The sequence below is a fragment of the Peromyscus eremicus genome, chromosome 6 (assembly GCF_949786415.1).
Source record: "Peromyscus eremicus chromosome 6, PerEre_H2_v1, whole genome shotgun sequence".
Taxonomy (NCBI): Eukaryota; Metazoa; Chordata; class Mammalia; order Rodentia; family Cricetidae; genus Peromyscus; species Peromyscus eremicus.
Window position 1 is genome coordinate 81,708,452 of NC_081421.1, and position 26,939 is coordinate 81,735,390.

The following is a 26,939-nucleotide window of genomic DNA, read 5'->3' on the forward strand; positions in this document are numbered from 1 at the left end:
TGCAGCTGTGGAATGTGAGAGCTGAGGACCATGACAGTACACACCTGCAGCTGTGGTCTAATGAGAGCTGAGGACCATGACAGTACACACCTGCAGCTGTGGTCTAATGAGAGCTGAGGATCATGACAATACATACCTGCAGCTGTGGAATGTGAGAGCTGAGGACCATGACAGTACACACCTGCAGCTGTGGAATGTGAGAGCTGAGGATCATGACAGTACACACCTGCAGCTGTGGTCTAATGAGAGCTGAGGACCATGACAGTACACACCTGCAGCTGTGGTCTAATGAGAGCTGAGGACCATGACAGTACACACCTGCAGCTGTGGTATGTGGGAAACTGAGGATCTCTTGAGCTCAGAGGTATGAGACCACTCAGCAAGACCCTGTCTCAAAAACAAACACCTCCTCTCTAAGCATGTTCTACATTTTGAAAACATTTTATGTAGTTAAGAAAAGAAAGACACCTATTTTTATATATAAACATATATAAACACTAAATCCTTAATACTCTTTTTAATGCAAGAAAAGTTTCTCTAAAATGCTTTTTTTCACCCCGTCTCTGCTTTTTCTATTCTCTTGGAAGAAGTGATACACCGGTTGAGGCCCAGCAGCCTGTCAACAGTGAGCCCACGTGCCAGGGTTCTGGTTTTGAAAAAGAGCCTGCCAACGGAGCACAGAATCCAGTACCGGCTAAACAAGAGAAAAACGAGGTAATATTTGCCGAATGTAATGTGCCTTACAGTTACTCAATCTGTAAGAGCTAATAGGATTTCTTCTATAAAATGTAAAAGACTTTTGTATTTGGGAGTAGTACAAAGATTTTAGATATTCTGATTATCGGCTCATTTTCTGGCTTCTCCCCAAAGAATATAGTATGTTTAGTTGTTATCATGTATTTCATAGGTAGAGGAATTTATTAAAAATCTAAAATGCCACATATTTCATGACTCAAATAATTGAATTTAGATTACATGTGGCTACTTTTCATTTTAAAGGCATATATTCTCTATTTTATTTATTGTATTTAATGAATAAGATTTAAAATGTATAATATAGAGTAATACTTTTATCTAAATCTAAGGTTCCATTTTTATGTGTTTCTGATAGGAAATTGTATTATGACATAGAATATAGATTTATGTACTATTCCACTTAGAAGAGGTATTAAGTGTGGTTTTTCTTTTTCTTTAAAAATTTTTTTTTTAATTATTGGTGTGTGTGTGTGTGTGTGTGTGTGTGTGTGTGTGTGTGCGTGCATGCCTATGCCATGGTGCATGTGTGTAAGTCAGAGGAGAATTTTGTGGGAGTTAGTTCTCTCCAGAACTCAAGTTGTCAGGCTTGGATGGTTGGCATCTTTAACCATTTGCCCATCCCTCCAGCCCCTATACAATTGTTTAGGAGGGTGAATGGGAAATATTGAGATTGCTGAATTTAAAACCAGTTTTTACTCATGAAAGAACATTTGGAACCTAATTTTTAGGCAAGTACATGTTTTTGTCTCTAGAAACCTATTGCATGCTTAGTATTAAATATGTTTGATAAGGTTAATAATATTTTTACTAATAGTAATACAGTTTTCAGACATTTAATTTAAGTAATACCGAATTTATCATTATCTACATGCATATTCTCTGACTGTGTGCCTGTTATAACTATCAGTTTGTGTGTTTACTTTGGATTGGTCAGGAACACACAGTAATCAGTCATTTCAATCCGTTGTTACAGAGTGAAGGAGCCGATAATCTGTGACTGTTAAGACACAGATGCTATGTTATTTTTCAAAGAGAAATGTAATTTTTTTTTTGAGACAAGGTTTCTCTGTGTAGCTTTGCACCTTTCCTGGAACTCACTCAGTAGCCCAGGCTGGCCTCGAACTCACAGAGATCCACCTGCCTCTGCCTCTGTCTCCTGAGTGCTGGGATTAAAGGTGTGTGCCACCACCATCCGGCCAGCACCATCCGGCCAGAGCAATGTAATTTTTAAATTGTTGTAGTTGTAATTCTTTTTCAGCATTTATAGGTGATACTGTAAAAGCATAATTCAGTAACGATCTGTTCATATGTATTGTTTTTCTAATATTTTTAAGCTTCGAGATTCCACTGAACAGTTTCAAGAATATTATAGGCAGAGATTACGCTATCAGCAGCATTTAGAACAGAAGGAGCAACAACGGCAGATATACCAGCAGATGTTACTGGAAGGAGGTGTGAACCAAGAGGACGGTCCTGAGCAGCAGCAGAATCTCACCGAACAGTTCCTTAATAGGTCTGTTGATAGGTCTCACTCTAAATAAGAGATTCATTCAGAGCCATTTAAAACCTACAGGAACTGCTGGGGCTGCAGAGATGGCTCACAATGAAGAGCACATGCTGCTGCTTACAGAAGACCCAGCTTCAGTTCCCAGCACCCACATGGTGACTCAGAAGGCTCCCCACCAACTTTAACTCTCTTCTGGCCTGTGTGGATACCAAATACACACGTGGTGCACATGTATACATGCAGACAAACCCATAAAATAAGTCTTTAAAAAACATGCAGTAACTGCCACTTTATATGTAGTTTGAAATTTTTAAGATTTTAAAAATGTTTCATGTAATAGAGAATTATATAATGTCTTTCAGTTACAAAATCTAGTTTTGTCTTCCCCAAGTAACTACAGCTGCAGTGTGGTGGTTCAGCCCATGGGCTTAGGAGCTTGTAGGCTAGGTGAATCCCATTTTACCCAAGGTAGATGAGGATATAGAAGTTACTTTGTTTCTTTTGTTTTTAAACTTTAAAGTTTTATGTGTACTAGTGTTTTGTCTCTGTGTATGCCTGGTGCTCATAGAGACCAAAGGAAGTCATCGGATCCCTGGAACTGGAGCTACAGACAGTTGTGAGCTACCATGTGGGTGCTGGGAATTGAACCCAGACCCTCTGGAAGAGCAGTCAGTGCTCTTAACTGCTGAGCCATCTCTCCATAAACATACTTAGTAGTTTCTTTCTGCTTGTCCACTTTCCCCAGTTGCCCAGAGTAAATGAGTTAATCTGTTTATGTGCTTAGAGCAGTACCTGGCATGCTGTGAGCACTATACTGTGGTTGTAATTGTTAGTTATTAGTTTTAAACCTTCAGATTCAGCCAGGCATTGTGACATGTATTTATAGTTCTAGCTGTTTGAGAGGCCAAGATGGGATACTCATTTAAGTTAAGGTTGGAACAGCCTGGCCAACAAAATGAGACTATCTGAAAAAAAAAAAAAAAAAAAAAAAAAGCAACCTGCAGATTCTTTTGGATTCAGTATATAAAAATGATTCCTTCTTAAAATTTCTTCTTAAACTATTAACTATATTGTCTTTAGTGATTGAATATGTATGCATATGTGAGTTTTTAAAAATCAAGAAACCAAATATATATATATATATATATATATATATATATATATATATATATATATATATATATATATTTAGATGAGCAGAGGTTGTTGGAGGATTGCATGTATATACCTAATACATCTGCATATGTACTTAGACCAGTTCTGGCATGTAGGAAATGTGCTTTAGCTATCATAATTATGGTTAGGCAGCTACAGTGATGACTCTCAGTTCTTCATGTTTATCAGTGTTAGAAGTAAGATGTGCTTGACCCTCTGAGTGGTGTATACAGCATTTGACCCTGAAACTGATCCTGTCATCAAATCTTCCCACAGGAAATGTTTATGATGATATTCTAACAATCTAAGTAGGACTCTGAGTAGTCACATTGGGGAGTACTTTCTTATTCGTTTGTGTGTTTGTTTTTTAAACATTTATTTTTATTTTATGTGTATGAATGTTTTGCTACATGCACATGTATATGTACTGCATGCCTGGTGAACAGGCAGGTCAGAAGAGGGCACAGGGTCCCTAGAGCTGGAGTTTAGACAGTTGAGTTGTTGTATGGGTGCCGGGAATTGAACCTGGGTCCTCTGGAAGAACAGTCACTTCTCTTAACTACTGAGCCAACTCTCTAGCCCTGGGGAGTGTTTTCTTACCATCTTGGATCACACTATTGCTTGTCAGAATTTTCCTAATCTGATGAATTGACACTTGTGGTTTAGGATATATCTTCTTCATAGTTGCTATTTGACTTTCCAGAGAAGATACTTTGCAATGAATAAGAAGATAAAGTACCAAAAAGGGTTTGTGATCCTCAATAGTGATTGAGATGTGCTGCTTTAGAAATAGACTATTTGCCAGGCGGTGGTGGCGCACGCCTTTAATCCCAGCACTCGGGAGGCAGAGCTAGGCGGATCTCTGTAAATTCAAGGCCAGCCTGGTCTTCAAAGCAAGTTCCAGGAAAGGCGAAAAGCTACACAGAGAAACCCTATCTCGAAAAAAAAAAACCAAAAAAAAAAAAAAGAGAGAAAGAAAAAAGAAATAGACTATTCAAGAGTGTTCATCCTTTAAACACAATAAAAAAATAGAAATAAAGTAGTGTAGTTTCAGTTTGGAGTAGATTTATGTTTTGTTGTTAGTGTTTGCTTTTTTTGTGGTTTTAGTTTTTTCAGACAGGGTCTAGCCTGTAACCCTGGCTGGCCTAGATCTTGCCATGTAGACGAGGCTAGCATTAAATGAACAGCAGTCTGTTGTCTGTCTTCCAACGACTGGAATCATGGGCTTGAGCCACCAGGTCTGGGTAGAGTGTATTTGTTGTTCAACAATTGTTTTCAATTTCTTTGGTAATTCGAGCTTAATATTACATTTAAGTCTGAGTATGAGAATTCTATAGGACATAGGACCAGTGAGATGGCCCAGAAGGGCCAAAGCCCCCACTGCCATATCTGATGACCTCACTTCAGTCCCCAAGATCCACATGGTGGAAAGAGAGAACCAGCTCTTACAACTTGTCCTCTGACCTCTACAAGCAAGCTGTGGCACATGCACTCCCCCACATTAATTGATTAATTTTTAAGTCCATAGGATAGTCAAGTCTATAATTGTGTGTGCTTACCCTGTGTTTTTGCAAATGACTTGTACATCAATTTTTTGTCATTCTCCTAATAGTGCTGCCCCATAATTTTTTACTCTTGATTGTTTGATCAGTATTATAATTGGCATCACTGATTTGACACTTATTATAGGCATATTCTGTCCTGCCTTCATTCTACTCTACTTTAAAGAGACTGGACTATAAAATGAGACCCTGACTCAAAAAGAAAGAAAGAAAGAAAGCCCCCAAAGTGACAGGCAGACTAATGTAAGCATTTTGAAGTCTCTTTACACTTAATGTCCATATTTACTTAGGTCCTTTTTGAAGGGAGCATATCACAGGATTAATGTTTCACAAAAACATAGTCTGGGAAATTCTGACTAATTAAATTTATACCTAATAAATATTTAATAAATATTGAATTTTTCTGATTTTTGTTATTATTATATTTTTGTTTTGTTTTTTGAGTTGATGATGTCTCTTTGTGTAATTCAGGTTAGCCTAGTGTTACAAGTATTGGGATGATTATAGACATTTGTATGTATATGCCTGCCTTTAATAGAAGACTCCTTCAAAAACCAAACACACATACATGGTTAGTAAAGGGAAATGAGAAAGCACAGTGAACTACCACACCTATAATCATATAATATATAATAATATAATATAATCAATAATCATACCTACTGTGCTAGTCTTCTCTCATAGTGACTCTTGGCTGAAAGGGTGATCCTGGGTCAGTTCTAGACCTAAGCTTTTTTGAGGTTGTCACTATGTAGGTCAGGCTGACCTTATCTTCCTACATTAACATCCCTTGTGATGGGATTACAGATCTGAGAGAGCCTGGTACCTTCCTCTTCGTACCTTTCATAAGCCCGAGCCCCAAAGGAGTCAGGCTATGCAGATGGGAAGATTGTTGGAGAGAGTAGTACTGAGGCCTCATTGTTTGGCGCCCATTTTATCTCTCCAGTTCCCCGTCAGACTGTGGCAGACGTTAGTTACAGGATGAGTGAATGAATGCAGATCTGAATGATAGAGGCACCACTAGACATTTGTGATCTGCTCTAATCTTTCATGTCGTTGTTGACAGGATATTGCTAGAGATAAATGAAATGAAAATAGCTTATTTTGTTAGAGGAAAATTTGGTACTGTAATATTATTATTGAAAATATTTGGAAGAGAAGCTGTTTTCTATTTTTAAATCCAAGATGTCACATGTGCTGAGCACACATTCTGCCACCAGGCTTTTCTCCTTTACAATGTGACACTGTGGGAAAATGTGGATCATCTTTTTTTTTTTTTTTTTTTTTTTTTTTGGTTTTTCAAGACCTGGTTTCTCTGTGTAGCTGGCTGTCCTGAAACTCACTCTGTAGACCAGGCTGGCCTCGAACTCAGAGATCCTCCTGCCTCTGCCTCCTGATGCTGGGATTAAAGGCATTGGATTATCTTTTTTAGTATCTTGGTTATGTCTTAAATTGATGGAGATCATATTTAAAATAAAATTTCCCCTAGATTATATATGTGCATGTGTTTGTCTTTTCAAGCTTTTAGCCTTGGATATATTAGGAATATTTTATACTACATTTTTATTTTAAACTATTTGTGTTGTTATTCTTATAGGTCTATTCAAAAGCTTGGTGAACTAAACATTGGAATGGATAGTCTTGGTAATGAGGTGCCAGTGCTCAACCAGCAGTGCACTGGGAGCAAAACCAATGGATCAAGTAGTTCTTCTGTGACTAGTTTTAGTACACCACCCCAAGATGCCAGCCAGAGGTTAATACACGATACTTCAAATATTCACACAAGCACTCCTCGTCATCCGGGATCAACAAATCACATCCCATTTCTTGAAGAATCACCTTGTGGAAGCCAGAAGTAAGTGCTTGACTGTGAAGCCTGAAATATTAACTTCTACTGTAGTGTTAGGAACATAAGCTTGAGCTTCTCTGGAGCTCCCCCCACCCCTAAAGCTGAGCGCATCGTAGCTCCTGATTTCTCTCTGATCTGCCTTCTTTGTCTTTGAATCTCTCTATAGTCTCCTTTCCCCTCTGTTTTCCTTTTGCTTCCTCGACAGCACCAAGACGGTTCTGTTTTTTATAAACCATGTTACTGAGAGAGTCTATGGTTTTAGGCTTTATCTTGATTTTTACCCGTTGTCTTTGACATTTTTTAAACAGATAATCTCACAGACTTTTGTGGTACAAGAGGGTGTTTTTACAACATGTTAGCGTAATTATAGAAAGGCAATTTTGGCAACTGTGAAAAAAATTATAGCAGCTAAAGACGTTGCATATTTATGTTTTCACCAATTAGAGCATTTTTATCTTCCTATCACTAGTAAACAAGTGTTAATTTATGCAATGAGAATAGTCAAGGGGCATTTTCTTGCATTACCATAAAACGCTTCTCAGGTAGGTTAATTTAGAAATGTATAACTTCCTTTTGACACTTGAGTACTTGTAGAAATTAGCCTTGTAATTCATGTCATATTCTCCTTTTGTAACTGGGCTATTGGATCCCAGGCTGTCCATGGGTTGAGACAGGAATTAAATCTTAAAGTTATGCTTTATTCAGAGGATCTGAGATCTGAGAAGACAGCAAGTTAACACCCTGACCTCCACATTCATGAAGCATGCACACACCCATGCATGCACACATGCACAAAGCATTGCACACACTCGTGCACACACCATAAATAAGTGTAAGAAACAAAACCCTTTCATTAGGGTAAAAAGCACCCAATAATTTATTGTCTCTTTTCTCTCTGGGACATAGCTCCAGGATCATTCTTGCTTGTATTTACTGGCTTTAAGTCATTATTTAAAAGAACAGGTCTAGAGAATCCTGGGACTTTCCTCCTTATCTTCCTGTGTTGGATCCCCTGTTTGAAGGATCTCATAGAGTTCTTTGAAAAGGGATATATGTTAGAGGTAAAATTTCTCTGACCGTGCGTATCTGCTCATGTTTACGCTATCTGAAAGTGTTGGTGTACAATTCGAGATGGTAACCATTTCTGAGCCTGTGACATGACCTTCCAGCTTCAATGCTCCTAGGAAGGAGTCCAATGTCCTTTTCACTCTCCATCCTTTGTGTAAGGCCTGTTGCTTTCTCCACTCTGGATTTTTAGATCCTTTTCTTCCCAGATGTTCTCTAATTTCATTCTGTTGAATCCCCCTGGGCCTTACTAGGAACTTAAGATTTACGAAGTTAGGAAAGGTGCTTAGTAATTTCCTCATCTCCATTTCTATTGATGTTTTTCCCTGCTGTGATGTTTAACCAGAATTCTCATTCTCTAAAAATTTACTTTAAAGAAGTACTGCATTTTTTTTTCTGAGATAAAGTCCTCTTGTCTGTAAAGAGTGTAATTATGATTTTAGTCTTGGGGCCTTGTACTTTGAAGCATTTCTCTTTGCTCAGCTGCTTCAGTCTCTTAACTTTCATGAGGAGGGCTTCTACGATGGAAGCCTCTGTCTGTAATTCCTGAGGGTTTCCTTCAGCTTCTTAGAAAAGAACTGCATGATTTATCTGTCTTTGGCCTTACAAAACAAGGATTAACTGGAAATACTGTTCTAGGAAGGGATAACTGTCAGTTTTGGTTATTTTTCATTTTCTTATTTTTTCTCCAAGGCTAGCTAGTTTTTCTAAACAGCAATCTCTAGACTTGTGCTTGGGGTAGAATTAAGTATTGCAGAAGGACTGTGGGGCAAGCAGAGGAGAGGTTCTCGACCCTTCACTTTATGGTGTTTCCAGAATGACATCTCACCTTCTCCCTACAACTCTCCTTGGTGTCACCAAACCCAGAGCCCCTGATGTCCCCATATAGTAGCTTTGAATAGCGTCACTGAAGATCATTTGCTTAAAATAAATAAATAAATAAATAAATAAATAAATAAATAAAGATTGGAAGGTTAAGTTAACCTAGTTTCTGTGTTGAATTTCAGAGTGAACTTTATTGAACTTCTGTTCCCACAGCTCATCAGAACATTCTGTCAGTAAGCCATCTCTTGGAGATTCTTCAGGGAATCTATCAAGATCAAAAGGGGAAGAGGTAATGTTTGGAGAAGTTTCTTTTTGTGTGTGTACATGTTGCAAAGATTTTTTTTTTCCCGAGACAGGGTCTCTCTATGTAGCTCTGGCTGACCTGGAAATTGCTATGTAGACCAGGCTGGCCTCAAACCCACAGAAATCCATCTGCCTCTGCCTCCGAAGTGCTGGGATTAAAGGTGTGTGCCATCATGCCTTGCCGAAAAAGATTCTTAATTCAAAGAAAACTATAAAAATGGTCATTATTTACCTCAAAGTAGTGGGATAGATCTCACTGAACTACACGGAGAGTTTGCCTTAGAAAACACATTTGGAGCTGGGCAGCAGTGGCAAACGCCTTTAATCCCAGCACTTGGGAGGCAGAGGCAGGCAGATCTCTGTGAGTTTGAGGCCAGCCTGGTCTACAAAACGAGTTTCATGACAGCCAGGGTACACAGAGAAACCCTGTCTGGAAAAGCCAGAAGGAGGAGGAGGAGGAGGGAGGAGGAGGAGGAGGAGGAGGAGGAGGAGGAGGAGGAGGAGGAGGAGGAAACCGCATTTGGAGATCCATAGGGCTGGCTTTCTCAGTGGGATAGTGCTTAATCACCAAGCCTGAAAGCTGAGTTCAGTCCCCAGGACCCACATGGTGCAAACAGAACTGACTCTCAGAAGTTGTCTTTGACCTCCATGTGCTTATGAGCACTCCCACACACATAGTTAATTTAAAAATGAAAACACATTTGTAAGTATTCATATTAATGGCCTAGTGGTGACCTTGAATTTTCTCACTGAGACTGTGCTGCTTTCTGAACTTTATGATGGCTTTGTTCAGATAGTATTGGTATTTCTGCTGCGCCTTTCATCTCAATATGTTTTGTGCTTTAGAATCAGGTATCCTTTTCTTACTATTCTATCTTTTTTTTTTTTTCCTAGCTCAGAATTTAACCTCATAAATAAAGATATTTTTTTTCAGATGCCTGTAGGGGTCAAACAGGAAACAAATGAATAGTGTCTACCATTTTCATGATAAGTACTCAGAAATATTTGTTCCTTGTACAAAGAAATGCACAATACCAGTGTTTCCAGTTTCTTTGATCTCAAGAAAAGCTAGCATCTATATTTTTATATCAAGTCTCCTATTATGCATAGTGCTGCATTTTAAAAAAAAATTAAAACACATTGTGGCACAAGTAAAATCAACTTATGTTACTTCTGCTATAAAGAAACTCCTGGCCGGGCGGTGGTGGCGCACGCCTTTAATCCCAGCACTCGGGAGGCAGAGCCAGGCGGATCTCTGTGAGTTCGAGGCCAGCCTGGGCTACCAAGTGAGTCCCAGGAAAGGCGCAAAGCTACACAGAGAAACCCTGTCTCGAAAAACCAAAAAAAAAGAAAAAAAAGAAACTCCTAATATTAATGTTTAGAAGCGTGTTAGTCAACCATCCCTCTCCTCTTTCTCTTATCTCCCCCATACTACTCATTTATATGTCCATTTCCTGTGCATGGACTAAACTCCATATGAATAACAGAATTCAGTTAGACAAGAAAAATATGTGTGCGTTCGTTTTGCCTTGCTTCCCTAAGGAGGGCGCATTGTTTGAATCCTGAAAGCTTGGGTAGTAAGAGGGAAAGTCCCTTCACTGGTCATTGTGTTCTTGAGTCCACAGGCTAGGATCGTAGCTGAAGTGATTTGTGTTTTTGTGTACTTGACATTGGTATTTCCCAAAGACAGTATTACGTTAAGGCTGTCAACCATGCCGTCTGGAGATCCCTGTTCCCAGTCCAGTCAGTCCTGCTCAAAGTAGCACTTCTGTTTCAGAGGTCAAAAGAGCAGGAGCTATAGACATCTGTGTATAGAACTGCTTCAACTCGCCTCTCTGGAGTGTGCTGTGCACAGAGACTGACACTTTAAATAAACACTAATTTCACATATTTTGATTAAAATCATTTTCACAGTTTTAAAAGGCCACTCTACAATTTCAGTTTGAAATGCTGAAATATTAATTGCCAGAGATAATAGTAAGCTTCTGTTGTTAACTGTAAGTGGGTTGAATTAATAATAGCCTTTTATATTTCTTCTTTTCTTCCTGAGAGTAATCTGATTGTGTTGCCAGCTCTGGTCTAGAACTACTTCTCCTGCCTCAGCTTCTCAACTAGCAGCTCATGAATTTCCTGTTGGCAAACAAATGATGCTCCGTTGTTTTTAACTAGAACCCTATATGTGAGGTTTCCCCTTTGACAGTTAAAGAGCTTAATATGGGAATATATTTTCTAATGTTATAATTCGTCTTAATTTTAGTGTTTATGTGCATGAGTGTTTTTTTTTTAAATGCTGAATGCTGTTTATTGAAGGAGGGAAGAGGTCTTAAATACAGGCTTACAGCACAATGGGAGAACTCCGGAGGGCAGAAATTCGCTACCGATGTTTTACAATCTTGCATCTAAGCTGTTAACGTCCATTATGCAGGATACACAGACAAGGAACTTCCCTTAAGCATTTAGGAGGGCGGAACCCGGCAGGGAATTAGCATAGGGAGGATATCAAGGTCAAGGTCAGCAAGCAAGGCAACAGTTACCCAAAACGGGAGGGGGGGGGGCAGGGCCCTACAGGTCTCCCTTTTACTAAAAAATGAGCTTCTGACTTAGGTTGTGTTGGAAGTCAGCAGGTCACCTTACCCCGTCATGCATGGGTGTTTTGTGTGCATGTATATCTGCACTATGTGTATGCCAGGTTCCCTCAGAAGCCAGTAGAGGGTATCAGTTTCCTTGGAACTGGAGTTATACATGGCTGAGTCACCATGTGGTTGATGGGAATTGAACCCAGGTCTTCTGTAAGAGCAGCCAGTGCTCTTACCCACTGAGTTAGTTCTCTAGGCTCTTTTTTTTTTAATTTTTAAAGATTTTATTTGTTAGTTTATGAGTGTTTTGCATTCAGTACAATCTTATTGCTGTGACATATTTTATCTGTAAAATTTTTATTTTCCAGTTAAATGATGTAAGACAAAAACTTAAGACTCATTACAGATTGAGAATATATATAATTCTTTCTTTCTTTCAAGGCAGCACTTTGTGTATCTGCATGTATGTAAGTACATTACATACATGCCTGGTACCCGAGAGATCAGAAGAGGTCATCAGTTCCCCTTGAGCTGGAGTTATGCATGATGCTGAACTGCTTCCATGTGGGTGCTGGGAACTGAACCTGGGTCCTCTACAAGAGTAACAAGTGCTCTGAACTGCTGAGCCCTCTCTTCAGACCCTATATTTTGTTTTAGTTTGTCTGACTTTGGTTTAGTAATGGTTAGCAAAAATTAGAAACTTGATTAATTTGGTTTGTCACTTAAAAGGTTACTGGCACTTACTATCATCAAACCGGAATAATAGGGTTGAAATGAATTTGAAGTGGATGAAGGTGACTCGAGCTTGTTTTTCCACATAATGACTCTCATGTTCATTCTTTCCGTAGGATGACAAGTCCAAAAAGCAGTTCATTTGTATTAATACTCTAGAAGACACACAAGCCGTTAGAGCAGTGGCTTTTCATCCAAGTGGTGGTTTATATGCAGTTGGTTCGAATTCAAAAACTCTGAGAGTATGTGCCTATCCTGAAAAAATTGATCCAAGGTAAGAATGGCTGCTTTGCATTGTTCTACTTGCCTAAGTTTTCAGTAGCTGTGTTGGTTACCTTTTCATATTTGTTATTAACTAATGTTTCAGTTCTTCCAAGAAATACATCCATCATTATTAATTTATTCATTTCTCCATAAAATTTTTTTGATTATGCCATTTTGCATCAGTAAGTCTTATTTCTATGACATATTTTTTTATCTGCAGAGTTCTTACATTCCATTTAATGATGCAAAACAAAAACTAGGTTATAGCTCACTGCAGATTGAGAACATAGATACATTTTTTTTTTTTTCTATTGAGGCAGCATTTCACTTGTAGCCTGGGTTGGCCTTGAGCTCCAGATCCTTCTGCCTCTTTCTCCCTTGCAGGCACCTGCCACCATACCTTTTTCTATAGTTTCAGAGGAGTTTAGATATAGTAATTAAACTATAGTAATTGCTGATATTTGGCCATTTTAAACCTACAAAAATTAAATTTTCATTTGGTTAACCTAACAATGATTTTTACCCTCTTGTTTTAGCAAATTGTAGGATTTGAAAACCAGGTATATATTCTAAAAGATATGTCATGAAAATGCTAATATACATTATTTATAGCTTTGTGGTGATATAGAATTTGCCTGTGATGTACAAGGCACTGGACTGGGTTCAGTCCCCAGCACTGTGGAAAAATAGTTTTTGTTTTAGATGTAACTTCACAGGAATCTAAATTGGAACTTTTTGATAAGGTGTTGTTTTTGTTAAAATGCCTGCTATGACTAAACTAGCATTATAGGGCGAGGAGATGGCTTAACGGTTAAGAGCACTGGCTTCTCTTCCCGAGGACCTGGGTTGAGTACCAGGACCCACATGTTGGCTCACAACCATCTGTAACTCCAGGAGAAACAATATCCTGGGACACCAGACACAGATATAAGGCACACACACACACATGCAGTCAAAACATTCATACACATAAAATAAAAAATGAGCTTTATAAAGATTATGAGATGTGTGGCAGATTTTTGTGGTGAGGGAAATAAAACTGTATTAATATTCTAGAAGACACACAAGCTTTTAGAATAGTGGCTTTTCATTCAAGTGGTAGTTGATATGCTGTTGACTCAAATGAAAAACTCTGAGAGTATGTGCCTATCTAGGAAAAATTAGTTTTCAGATCAAAAGAAAGATATCCAAGCAAGCTATATAAAGCTTTAAAAGTTTTTTTTTTTTAAGATTTATTATTTATACAGTGCTCTGTCTGCATGTGTCCCTGCGGGCCAGAAGAGGGCGCCAGATCTCATTACAGGTGGTTGTGAGCTGCCATTTGGTTGCTGGGAATTGAACTCAGGACCTCTGGAAGAGCAGTCAGTGCTCTTAACCGCTGAGCCATCTCTCCAGCTCTAAAGCTTTAAAAGTTTTAATTATTACAAGTACTATGAGGTATATTGTTTTGGATTTTTTATTTTGTTTGTTTGTTTTTTGAGATCGAGTTTCTCTGTGTAGCTTTGGTGCCTGTTCTGGATCTCACTCTGTAGACCAGGCTGGCCTCGAACTCACAGAGATCCACCTGGCTCTGCCTCCCAAGTGCTGAGATTAAAGGTGTGAGCCACCACCACCTGGCTTGTTTTGGATTTTTAAAGCAAGTTTTTAATGTAATACTTATTATCTGGGAATTTCATACATGTATATAATGTACTTTGGTCATATCTACTCTTCCCCCTTTAACTCCTGCTAGACACCCCCGCCAAACATACATACATCCCCCCTCTCAACTTCATACACTTTTGTGTTTTGTTTTGTTTTGAAAACAGGGTTTCTTCTGCATAGCGCTGGCTGTCCTGGAGCTCACTCTGTGGACCAGGCTGGCCTCGAACTCACAGAGATCCACCTGCCTTTGTCTCCTGAGGCTGGGATTAAAGGTGTGCACCATCACTGCCCTACTTTTTTTTTTTTTAAGTTAAATACACACTGAATCTAGTTAGTATTTTCCATATACATACAAGTATGGGGCCATCCACTGGTGCGTGGGTAACCTACCAGTCAAAGAAAACTGACTCTCTCTGCTAACTGCCGGCAGCTTCTCAACTAACAGTGGGGTTCCATGGTCCCCTCTCTGGTCACTGCTGGAATTTTGATGGCTTAAGCGTTTGCAGGTCTAGTATAGGCAGCCCCAGCTGCTGTGGGTTCATGAGTGCAATGGCCATGTCATGTACAGAAGGCAGCATCTCACAGCACACTTTCTTTCCCAGTGCTCTGTTGGTTGACACAGTTGTCTCAGTTAGAGCTGAGCACTGGCAATCTCTGATTCTTAGCACTTTGATCAGTTTTCCATCTCTATCTTAACTATTGTCCACTGCCAAAAGAAGCTTTTGCTTCTTTCACCAAGGTTGAGAGCAGCACAGATCTATGGGTATAGATATAAATATTTAGAGGACAGTTTGACAGCATGAATATTTAGCAAATCAGCAATAGTAGGTTACCCCCAGGCCAATGGTTTCCCCTTATAATAGGTTTTTGAGTAGCTTAATTTTTTTTTTTTTCAAATACAGGTTTCTCTGTGTGGTCCTGGCTGTCCTAGAACTCAATGTGTAGACCAGGCTGGCCCCAAACAAAGAGATCTACCTGCCTCTGCCTCCTGAGTGCTGGGATTAAAGGTGTGTGCCACTGCTGCCTGGCAACAGTACCAATTTTTAAAGAACATTTAAAGACTTATAACTCTAACAGAATAGGATTGATGGAGCTTTTATAATATTTTTATTGTCTCTATATCTGATTAATAATTTTGACTTTTGCCCCGTGAAAGCTTTTAAAGACTTAGATAAGAGGTATAGAGATAGTTCAGTGGTTGAGAGCACTTGATACTCTTTCAGAGGACCACCATTCAGTTCCTGGTACTCACATCAGGTGACTCACAACCATCTGTTAAGTCCAGTGTCAAGGGGTTCAGTACCTTGTTCTTGCCTCCAAGGGCATTAAAATTTTTTATTCACAATTGTGTGAGTAAATAGAGTGGATACATGCTCTTGTATGTCTGTAAGTACAACACATGATGCAATGCCCACAGAGGTCAAAAGGGCGTCAGATTCTGGAACTGCAGTCACAGACAGTTGTGAGCAGTTACATGGGTGCTGGGAACTGAACCCAGGTCCTCCCCAAGAGCAGCAAATACTCATAACCTTTGAACTATCTCTCCAGCCTTGTATTACTAAATAGAAATATTTGAAAAGGAGAAAGCCAAATTTTAGATCAGGGAGTGGAAAATCGTAGTTATGGTGACACAGCCAAAGGCTTGTATGTGTAGAGTGAATGAGATGGTTTGTTTTTGTTTGGAGGCTGGCCTTGAGCTTGAGATCCATGCCACATCCTGAGCAAGCGTTCCATCCATAGCTTCTTTCCCTGCAGCTAGTCTCTGACTTTTACCTTCTTGGAAAAAAAAAAAAATCTTATCTTTTAGGGCTCAAAACTTTATACTTTCCCGTAATGGCCTACACGTAGTGGTCATGACATTATCTACTGCAACTAGATTTTTAAAATTCTGGAAAGAGATCTTGTCTTTTTTATTTTTATCCATTTTCATTTTTTCTTAAACTCAGAAACATTGTTTATTATTTGTTAATAAATACTTATTGTACTTTCCTAGTTTGTATTAGCTTTCTTTTGTTTATTTTTTCTTATGAAAAAAGATAAATGGAGATTTAAAAAACATATCCTATTTATTATGTGATCTGAAATGAGAGATTCATATAATAATTATAATTTTACTATTTGGTTTAAAGTATGGTTTATATTATTTTCTTTTATGGTCTTAGAAATTTGATAATCTGTCAATTGGATATGGTGATTTTCACATTTAGCATCAGCATTCTGGAGGCTGAGACAGAAGGATTATTGAGTTCAGCGCTATCTCGGCTTTGTAACTATATCTCAGGAAGCCAGGAAATCCAACTTTGCTGCTGCATAGTCTTCTCTTCCTTCCCTTATAATAGAGAATTTCATGTTAACTTATTTGAAAAATCAAGAAATTGAAAGATCTTTACGTACTTTTTCTTTTCAGTGCACATGACGTGCCTAAGCAGCCAGTGGTACGATTTAAAAGAAACAAGCATCATAAAGGATCCATTTATTGTGTGGCGTGGAGTCCTTGTGGACAGTTATTAGCAACTGGATCAAATGACAAATACGTGAAAGTGCTGCCCTTCAATGCAGAGACGTGTAACGCAACAGGTAGGGCCCGAGTATGCAGCAGTAGCTGACATGTAGTGTCCTGTATGTTTGCCCCGCTGTGTCTTTTTGTTGCCATTAATGACATCTCAGAACATTAGCTTAAGGAATTTATTATTTTTGTTCTGATTATTCCACTCCAGTGAGGTATTATTCTTTTAAATAAGTCTTACACGTAGCCAAATGGTATATGAATTTGAGCAAAACATCAAAGTGAAAATAATTTTTATGGGCTAGGGATGTAGCTGAGTGGTAGACTACTTGAAGATTGTGCATAACTGTGCACATGTGTGTGCATACACACACACACACACACACACACACACACACACACAAGAGACAGAGACAGAAATAGAGACAGAGAGAACCTTTTAAATAACTATCATAATTGAATTAATGAATATTTTCTAGAGTGTCTGTCCTTTTTGTTTGAAATAAAGACAGGGAGGTGATGAACTTTCTGTAGCTGTTTTAAGGACAGTAATAACTCAATCCGTATTTTAATTTCTTTTAGTTTTGTATTCAATAAATGAGTTGGTTATGTCAATCCCTAAGTAAAAATAAGTCTTTTTTTTTCTTTTTTGTTTTTCGAGACAGGATTTCTTTGTAGCTTTGGAGCCTTTCCTGGACTAGCTCTGTAGACCAGGCTGGCCTCCAACTCACAGAGATCCGCCTGCCTCTGCCTCCCAAGTGCTGGGATTAAAGGCGTGTGCCGCCACCGCCTGGCATAAAAATAAGTCCTACTACTGCTCTGTTTTTTAAATTAATTTTTTAGGTTAGCACACAAGACAATGGGTTTCACTGTGATGTTCTCCCATGGGCGTGTCAGTACACTTTGCTCTAACGTTAACTAGTGCATTCTCCTTGCCGGTGCTCAGGCACCTTAGCATCCTCTTCACACAGGAAGTTGAGCAGCATTTTTTTTTTTTAATTCTTACTGCTGTTTCAGGACCAGATCTGGAATTTAGCATGCATGATGGGACAATCCGAGATTTGGCATTTATGGAAGGCCCGGAAAGTGGTGGAGCTATTTTAATAAGTGCTGGGGCAGGAGATTGTAACATTTACACAACAGACTGTCAAAGAGGACAGGGTCTTCATGCTTTGAGTGGACACACTGGTACGTAGTGATCGCTCTGTGTGCTCTTTCCTGTGCTCAGCCTGGGCTGTGTGCTGTTTTCATTGTGGAATAGATCTCTTTATAATGGATCTTCTTGAGACAGATTTTTATTTCAAAAACTTTCATTGTGAGTTTTGGATATCAGAGAAATAATAATGGCATTATCCATTTATTCATCACAGAATTCTTTTACTTTAATCTTCACAGACATTATATGATGAAGGAAGTTTTATCCCTCTTTATATATGAAGGCACTGGGGCAGAAAGGGGGAAGCCAGGAAGTGACAGATCTAAGATATGATTCTATATCCATTTCATTCAAAGCTAGTAATCTAACTCCACAGAATAATTGCCTATATTGTCTTCATGAAAAAGTCACCATTATTTCAAGTGACAAGTTTTTGTGTGTACTAATTATTATATCTTGAAATACAGAAAAGACTTATTCTACTAATGGAGTCACCAAAGAAAGTTTGAATTTGTTCAGAGTGGTTTTGATATGTTTTATTGAATTAAAAAATTAATCTATTTGATAGTATGTAAAATCTCTATGATAGGACATATTTGGTTAACCAGTCAGGAGAAGAACTTACTTTTGGACATGTTGTGGAAAGGCCCTTTCCCACAGCAGTAACTGTGTATGGTCTTTTATAGGGCATATCTTAGCACTTTATACCTGGAGTGGCTGGATGATTGCATCTGGTTCCCAGGATAAGACTGTTAGATTCTGGGATCTTCGAGTACCAAGCTGTGTTCGTGTGGTTGGCACAACATTCCATGGAACTGGTAGGTTTTCCATAGATGTGAATGAAGTTCTGTGAGAAAGGAACTTTATAAATTACACTAGTGTCTGCTTCCCTGCCCCCATCTTTAGGTGAAAAAAGAGTACCAGGGATGGGAGTGTAGCTTAGCTGATAGAGTGCTGGGCTAGTCCGTGTGAAGCTCTGAGTTTAGTTCTTAGTACTGAACAAACCAGGCCAGCCTGGGCTACAAGAGACTCAAAAAAAAAAAAAGGAAAAAGAAAGGATATCGGGGTAGGGTGAGGGGGTGAGGGTTGAGGGGGAGACTGACTTTGTATTTTATCAATTACTTTCAATTCTTTTAGAATTTGTTCATATGTTACCATATTTGCAAACCAATATTAGATCAAATATTGTGTTCCAAATTGGCCTCTTAGGGCAATTTTAGAATATATTGATTTGTTTATTTATTACATATGTACTATATGTGAGTGTATACACCCAACAGTGTGCATTGTGATTGTGGAGGCAGAAGACAGCTGTGGAAGACCATTCTTTCCTTCCTCCATGGGCTCTGGAGACTGGCCTGAGTTCCAGACTTGGCTGCAGTGACTTTGTCTGCTGAGGCATGCCCTCTGCCCAGATCTTAGCTACTTAACACCTTTTAATTAATTAACTTACTTATGTGAGGGCACATGTTAACATGGAGGTCAATGGATAGCTTGTGGGAGTCATCCTGTCCTTTTACCATCTGGGCATGAAGATTGACCCTAGGTCATCAGGCTTGGCAGCAAGTGCCATTACCTATTTGGACCATCCCACAGGCTCTAAAGAACTCCAGATCTTATACAATTATTTTTTAAAGATTTATTTTTATTTTATGTGCATGAGTGTTTGGCCTGCCTGTATTTCTGTGCACCATGTGCATACATTGTTTGTGGAGGCCAGGAGAGGATGTCGGATCCCCTGAAACTGAAGTTACCACGTGGGAGCTGGGAATCAAACCCTCCTTTTCTGTAGGAGCATCGAGTGCTCTTAACCACTGAACCATCTCTCCAGCCCCTCTCCCGTCTCTCTTCTTACTGAACCTCCCAGCTCCAGGTTTTAAAGGGAAGCCTCTTCTTTCCTCTAAGGCTCTGCTGTGCTGTTTTAATACACTGTACCTCTTCTTTCTACTGCTTTCTGACCTTAAGGCCAGGTTCTGGCCTGAGGCCCTGTCTTGTAATAAACCTCATTTCCTGAAGAATGTTCACGTGCCAGCTCCTTTTTATGAACCAATGTGTTCCTTACCTAACAGTGTTCTTGTCTCCCGTGGGTTCGAGGGGCTGTTTTGGTTAAATGGAGTATTCTGAGATATCTGTTAAGTCCATTTACTCTTAGGCAGCAGTTCTCAGCCTTCCTAATGCTGTGACCCTTTAGTACAGTTAGTTCCTCAAGTTGTGGTGATCTCCAACCATAAAATTATTCCGTTGCTACTTCATACTGTAATTTTGCTGCTGTTATGAATCGTAATGTAAGTATCTTATATGCAAGATATCTGATATGCGGCCCCATGGAGAACGCAACCTACAAGTTGATAACCACTGCTCTATGGGGTAGTTCAACTCTAAAGTTCTTGGTTGACTTCTTATTTGATGATCTGTCTGGAGATGAGTATGGTATTGAAATCACCCACTATTATTCTGTCAAGACATCCAAACTTTAAAAAAGCCATTGGTATTTATCTTATGAAAAATTGCTGTATATCTTCTTGGTGATTTGTTACCTTTTAGTGGCCTTCTTTATTTCTCTTGACCTTCAAAGGCCTGATGCTAGTGATCTACTTCTGCCTGTCAGGACCCACCTCCTAAATATTTCATAGCCTCCCCAAATCACTTCCTTCATTGGGGGAAAATATTCAAACATGAAGCCTACATAGGGGGTAATTTCAGATTCAAATCTGATCTGGCATTATGCATCCTTATAGTCTCAGCTCAAAACATTTCTTTTCCTTTTATGTAACATCCAAAGATTTTCTGTGAATTCATGTTGTTTCTGCAGCCTGAGGTGTTCTTCCTCTTGTCTTCTCTTTATCAGGCTTTAAAAAAAGATTTATTATGTACACAGTGCTCTGCCTGCATGTATGCCTGAATGCCAGAAGAGGGCACTGGATCTCATTATAGATGGTTATGAGCCACCATGTGGTTGCTGGGAATTGAACTCAGGACCTCTCTGGAGGAGCAGCCAGTACTCTTAACCTTTGAGCCATCTCTCCAGCCCAGGCTTTTCTTATGTTTAGGTTTCATTCAGCATTACCTTACCATCATGAGAAGCCTTCTTTGACTGCCCTAACTCCAAACTCATCACTTTTCTATCACTGAACTCTTAATATCTGTTTAAAATAATGTTTTTGCTTATTTATTGCTTATCTCCTCTAATAGAGATTAAGTGTTTCATGTTCCAGAGTTGATGAACTACCTACTGTAAAGTGACTAGCCCAAGAGACAACTGAATTAATAATCAGCTTTTTAAAGAAATGAACTGGGATTTCTCTTGGCACAATAATCTTCATCTCTTTAAACTCAACTCTGTATAGTTCTCCTGTTGTTGGTTGTTTTTACTCTTTACTCTTTGGGGGACCCACCACCCTGCTCCCAAATAAAATGCATGAAGGCTTATATTTCTTATGAATGCCCGGCCTTAGCTTGGCTTGTTTCTAGCCAGTTTTTCTTATTCTTAAATTATCCCATCTATCTTTTGCCTCTGGGCTTTTCCCTTTTTTTACTTCTGTGTATCTTACTTTCACTCTTACTCCGTGGCTGGCTGTGTGGCTGGGTTGCTGGGTAGCTGGCCCCTGAAGTCCTCCTCTCCTCCTTTTCTTGCTCCTTGCTCCTTTCTTCCAAGATTTCTCTTATTTATTCTCTCTGTCTTCCAGCCCTGCCTATCTTTCCTCCTGCCTTGCTATTGGCCATTCAGCTCTTTATTAGACCAGTCAGGTGTTTTAGACAGGCACAGTAACACAGCTTTACAGAGTTAAACAAATGCAACATAAAAGAATGCAGCACATCTTTGCATCATTAAAACAAATGTCCCACAGCATAAACAAATGTAACACATCTTAAAACAATATTCCACAACATTCTCCGGTGTGCCAGCTGTTCTCATTTTTCCTAATTTTTGTGTGTATTTTTATATAATGTAGTATATGTGTGTGTCCACATGTGTGTGCAGATGCACTCACTGTATGTACATGTGGAGACCAACGGTCAGCTGGCACCAGGTGTCTTCATCTATTTCTCTCTACCTTATTATTAATTTTTTTTGAGAGTCTCTCATTGATTCTAGAGCTTGTTGCATCTGCCCGCCTGGCTGGCCAGTGAGCCTGCCTTCACCATCAGCACTGGGATCACAGACGTGCATGCCTGGCCTACCATTCCCATGGGTGTCCGAGAGCCGAACTCGGGTTTTTCACTCTTCCCATTGAGTCATATCCTCAGTCCTCAGCTTCTCTAATGAAAAAATAATAATAAATTACATTTACTTGGTGTGTGTATGTATACACATGTGTATGTGTTTATGTGTGCGTGTATGCATGTGCATATGTATGTATGTGTGTGTTTGTGTGTGTGTATATGTGTGTATGTATGTATGTGTATGTGTGTATGTGTGTGTATATGTATGTATGAGTGTGCGCGCGTGTGTGTGTGTGTGTGTGTATGTGTGTGTGTGCGTGTGTGTTTGTGTTTGTGTGTGTATGTGTAGGGGGTACCCATGTGTTATGGTGCTCTCCTGGAGGTCTTAGGACAACTTTAGAGAGGGTCAGTTCTCTCCTTTCACTATGTGGGTTCCAGGAATTAAACTCAGATCGCCAGGGAACGAGTACTTTTACCTGCTGTGCTGTGCTGGTTCCATCTTTTCTGCTTTTGATAATTTATTTACTACAATGACTCATTCTGATAACTTTTTTCTTCATGCAACTGAAATGACCACCAGGCATTCAAGTGAGCCGTTAAATGACTGGACACTAGTCTGGGGAAGGCTGTTTCAATGGACCTCCAGGACTCATTTGTACTTTTTTAGACCCGCTCCAACAGTTATCTGCTGATATTGTTTGTTCATTTTTTTTTTAATTCAGCCCTGAGTCCCTCATTATTTGATTATCCTGCCTTGTCTTTTATAATCTGTTTTGCTTGTTTACACATTTTCACTTAGATTAATCTTGTATCACGTAGTCTCCTTGCTTCAAAACTTGCAGAGATGCTTCGACTTCAACCCTGTAGTTAGAATTCAAGGTGCTCAGCAGTATGGACGGCCCCAACTACCTTTCATGTCTGCCCTTACTGCTTGAACCTCTCAGCTGTTACATCATTTTATTTAATGTTTGCTTATGTAATTTTTCCAGGCCCTAACGTTTCTTTTTTCTTGTCAAAGTTTCAAGGAAAGATTATTTTAGTTTACATTTGTGTATACATAGGTACCATTATTTAGACTGTTTACTGTTTTTCAAGATATACTTTAATATTTTTTCCTGTGATGTTTCCACAGACTGCTTGAACTACTTGGGTGTTGAGCACAACTCTTCAATCTTATTTTCACGATTGTTCTCCTTTTAGGAGAAAAATCAAATCATTTTCCTACCAAGAAAAACTTAAATTCTAAGTAATGAAATTTTCTTAGATACAGTTGAGTTTTGGCAGGTCCACAAACGATCATTAGCATTTAATTTTTTTAGCCATCTTTCTATGTTTGCTTGGAGTTATGAATAACTCCATTGAAAATACATGGTAAAGTTAGGGCTATGTCCTTCAGACTCAGAACTTAATTTCTGTTGTTAATAAATCATGGGTTGCCTTGGGATATTTCTTACACTGTTGCTTTACAGTAAAATTTGTTAGTGAGTTTCTTGTTCCCACAGCTAGATACTCTAAGCTGAGTATAGAGGTATATTTTAGGACTTGTCTAGTAGTGAACTCACTGGGGTAGAAGTGTTTTTCTAGCACTGTTTCACAGTGTTATGCTGGCGGTTTTTCAACTCACAAGAAATAGGTTCTCATTTCTTACAGATGTAGTTTTATCCTTGCTTCTAAAAAAGATACAGTGGTTATTAGTTAATTTAGATTTTTCCTTATACAATACATTCCTTATCAAATGAATATAACAGTATTGATAAGCTACATCAGATCATTAGTGTGTGGTTCAGTGAACATAAATAGCTACATTGTGTCATAAGTGTATTAATTTTCTCTGTTGCAATTTTCATTTCTCCACTATAGGCAGTGCCGTGGCCTCTGTGGCTGTGGATCCCAGTGGCCGTCTCTTAGCCACAGGTCAAGAAGACTCCAGCTGCATGCTGTATGACATAAGAGGAGGCAGAATGGTTCAGAGTTACCACCCTCATTCCAGTGATGTGCGCTCTGTTCGCTTCTCTCCTGGAGCCCACTACTTACTAACGGGCTCTTACGATATGAAAATCAAGGTGACAGACCTGCAAGGTGATGAGACTGGCTTCCCTTTGTTTTTAGTCTCCTGTGCTATTTGGGCCTTTTTTCTAGTCTGATATCAATGATTGACTAACATTTTTTAAGCTTTAATTTTAAAGTTATTGAGAAGACTGAGTTGAAATTTCTTGTAGTAAATTATTAAGTAAATGGAGTGAAATTTTATTTAATAAAACACATTTTATTCAATTTATTTTTACTACAGCGACTTATTCTGTGGTATAAGTGATGGATTTATATACCCTTTAGCATCCTTAAAAACAATATTGTACAATTTATATAATTAGTCCTTCAGTGTCTAGTTTTATCTTTAAACATTCATTAACTAAATATTTGCTCTATACCAACTAAGAGCAGATGAATTAAATAATTCCCATCTTAATGGAGCTTGTATTTTAGAGGCCAGTGAAAATAAACTAACAAATGATGTAATTTTTTAGGTCCTGGCCAGTGCGATTAAGAAATTAGCTGGTAGGAGATAGTGACTGTGGTTAGGGGATGGCTGTTTTAGACAGATGCCATTTGCATGGAGGCCTGAACCATGAGGAGGAACAAGCTATACAAAGATCCTCTCGAAGAGCACAGCACAGACAGGGATGCTGAGGCAGGGGCAGACTTGGAGTGGTCATGACACTGCAGGAGGCGGAGGTGGCTGGAATTGAGTGAACCCAAGGAAAGAGATACAGAAGTCTAATTCTGAGGCCAGGGTTATTGGCATAACAGGTCTGTTTTTAAAAGCAGTTTTAGGTTAATAGAAAAATCAAGAGAAAGATTAATTTCCCATGTGCTATCTGCCCTTCACATGCGTCCTCCCCAGTGTCAATTCCCACCAGAACAACACATTTGTTGTTGATGAGCTGCCAGCGTTTAAAACGTGACAACATGAATCCTTTGGAAGATCACTAATCAAGGAGCAATAGGATCTAATTACATTCTTAAAGTAATCTGAGTTCTTCCCTGTGTGTGCTGTTAGCAGGGCAGGAATAGAATGTAGAATCAGAGAAGGTGCTACTGGCATGGCCTGAGGAGGGTGGTGTCTGGGAATGAGGTATGAAGTGGAGGTGGAAGAAGTACCTGAATTCAAGGGTATTTTAATTCAGATGTTTAAAGGCTGGATGTGGTGGCGCACACCTTTAATCCCAGCACTTGGGAGGCAGAGGCAGGTGGATCTCTGAGTCTGAGGCCAGCCTGGTCTACAGAGTGAGATCCAGGACAGCCAGGGCTGAATAGTGAGACCCTATCTCAAAAAAAATTACTTGGTTATTAATCTGCAGTTTAGGTTTGGGGATAAAGTGAGTGTGACTCATAGGCACATAAACACCCTAGATGGAATTTCAGAGGAAGTAAGATACAGAGGAGACAGAAGAGGTCTGCCAGCAGACTCCAGGAACCCATCACCCTTTAAATTGGGAAAGGAAGGAAAATCAGTGAAGGCCTTGAGTGAGCTGGAGCAGCATTGGAGGAGAGAGCGGCAGCTGTGACAAACGTTGCCATGCGTATGCTACCAGATCCTGACATTTATCTCTGCCTAGACCTTTCTACTGCAGCACCCCCAAAGTAGCAGGAGGTGTGTACAATCCGTGTACCTACTTACTTTTCCCTGATCAGCCAATGTCTCTTCTTTCTCAATCTAGGGGACCTCACCAAGCAGCTTCCTCTTATGGTGGTAGGGGAGCACAAGGACAAAGTGATCCAGTGCAGATGGCACACCCAGGACCTTTCCTTCCTGTCGTCTTCTGCAGACAGAACTGTCACCCTCTGGACTTACAGTGGCTAGAGGCCACCTGTGTAGGTCCATGCAGTCAGAGCACAGACTCGAAACTACTAACTTGTGAGGACTACAGGCCGGAGAACGCAGACTTGTCCAGAAAGACTGTAGCACAAGGAAGCCCCTTGCTACCGTGTCCTGGCCACAGAGGGTGTCGGGTGGTGGTTTCCAGTCTTCCATGTGTGTTCAGGCTGCTGGGGAGTCTTCTTGCCAAATCTGCAGAGCTCTTAGGTTGGTGTGCACGCCAAGTCAAGGTACAGGATGTGTTTATGGTTTATTATTAAATGCACTCCTCGGGTTTTGCCCCAGATAACAGTTTTATACACACACTGATATGGAATTAATATTTAAATAATTGTTACATATAACACAGCCACGTTCTCCCCAGATGAAACATAGGTGTTCAGAAAGTACTTTGCTCTTGTCACAGTTGCCATATTGTATCACGTGTCTTCTAGAGGTCAGAATTTGGGAAGTGTCAAATTTCACATGATTGTCTTTACATAGGGGTCATTATTGGAGTTCACAGATGAAAGGAAAACTGCTTCTCCGCTCATTCTGCAGCAGCCTCTTCTCTTCCTTAGTCCAGCGTGTGGTTGCTCATTTGCCACATTATTTTGTTTCAAGCTAAAAGGTAACTATTTTGGAAACTTGTTGACTTCAATTTTTTGAATGCACACAATACCTCCCTTCCAAACGATACTGTAGAAGCAGAGAGCTGCAGTTATGTGGAACAATATTTGAGGGTAGGGGTAATTTACTGGATAGCGTTTTCCTCCTAAAAATTAAAGATTTTGCCATGACCCTAGCATGGCTTGAAAAACTGTCTGCATGATAATTTAAAATGGAAAACTGAAACTTTGCACTCCAGAAACTTATTTGGATTTTTCTTGCACAGTTTTGTGTAATGAAGAATAATGACTTTATTTGTACAGTACTATAGATTCTAACATTTTATGTATCTTTATTTTCATATTGTTCAGTATTTTACTTTAAGTTATTAAATAGGCTATTTTATTTAT

General features: G+C 39.3%; 1 protein-coding gene across 2 annotated transcripts in view; it reads left to right on the forward strand.

The window, feature by feature from the left end:
• The window catches only part of Wdr47 (WD repeat domain 47), a 54,414-nt gene extending 28,184 nt beyond the window's left edge, over positions 1–26,230 (forward strand). Inside the window, exons 6-15 of one of the 2 annotated variants that reach the window (XM_059266102.1) lie at positions 591–714; positions 2,091–2,269; positions 6,578–6,835; positions 8,933–9,008; positions 12,447–12,604; positions 16,646–16,815; positions 17,762–17,932; positions 18,587–18,718; positions 23,925–24,143; positions 25,784–26,230. In XM_059266102.1, coding sequence (XP_059122085.1) covers positions 591–714; positions 2,091–2,269; positions 6,578–6,835; positions 8,933–9,008; positions 12,447–12,604; positions 16,646–16,815; positions 17,762–17,932; positions 18,587–18,718; positions 23,925–24,143; positions 25,784–25,926 — 1,630 coding nt within the window. In that variant the 3' untranslated portion in view covers positions 25,927–26,230. Of the gene's footprint in view, positions 1–587; positions 715–2,090; positions 2,270–6,577; positions 6,836–8,932; positions 9,009–12,446; positions 12,605–16,645; positions 16,816–17,761; positions 17,933–18,586; positions 18,719–23,924; positions 24,144–25,783 lie in introns of both variants that reach the window. The other variant, XM_059266101.1, reaches the window with a different exon arrangement.
• The last annotated feature ends 709 nt before the right edge of the window (positions 26,231–26,939 follow it).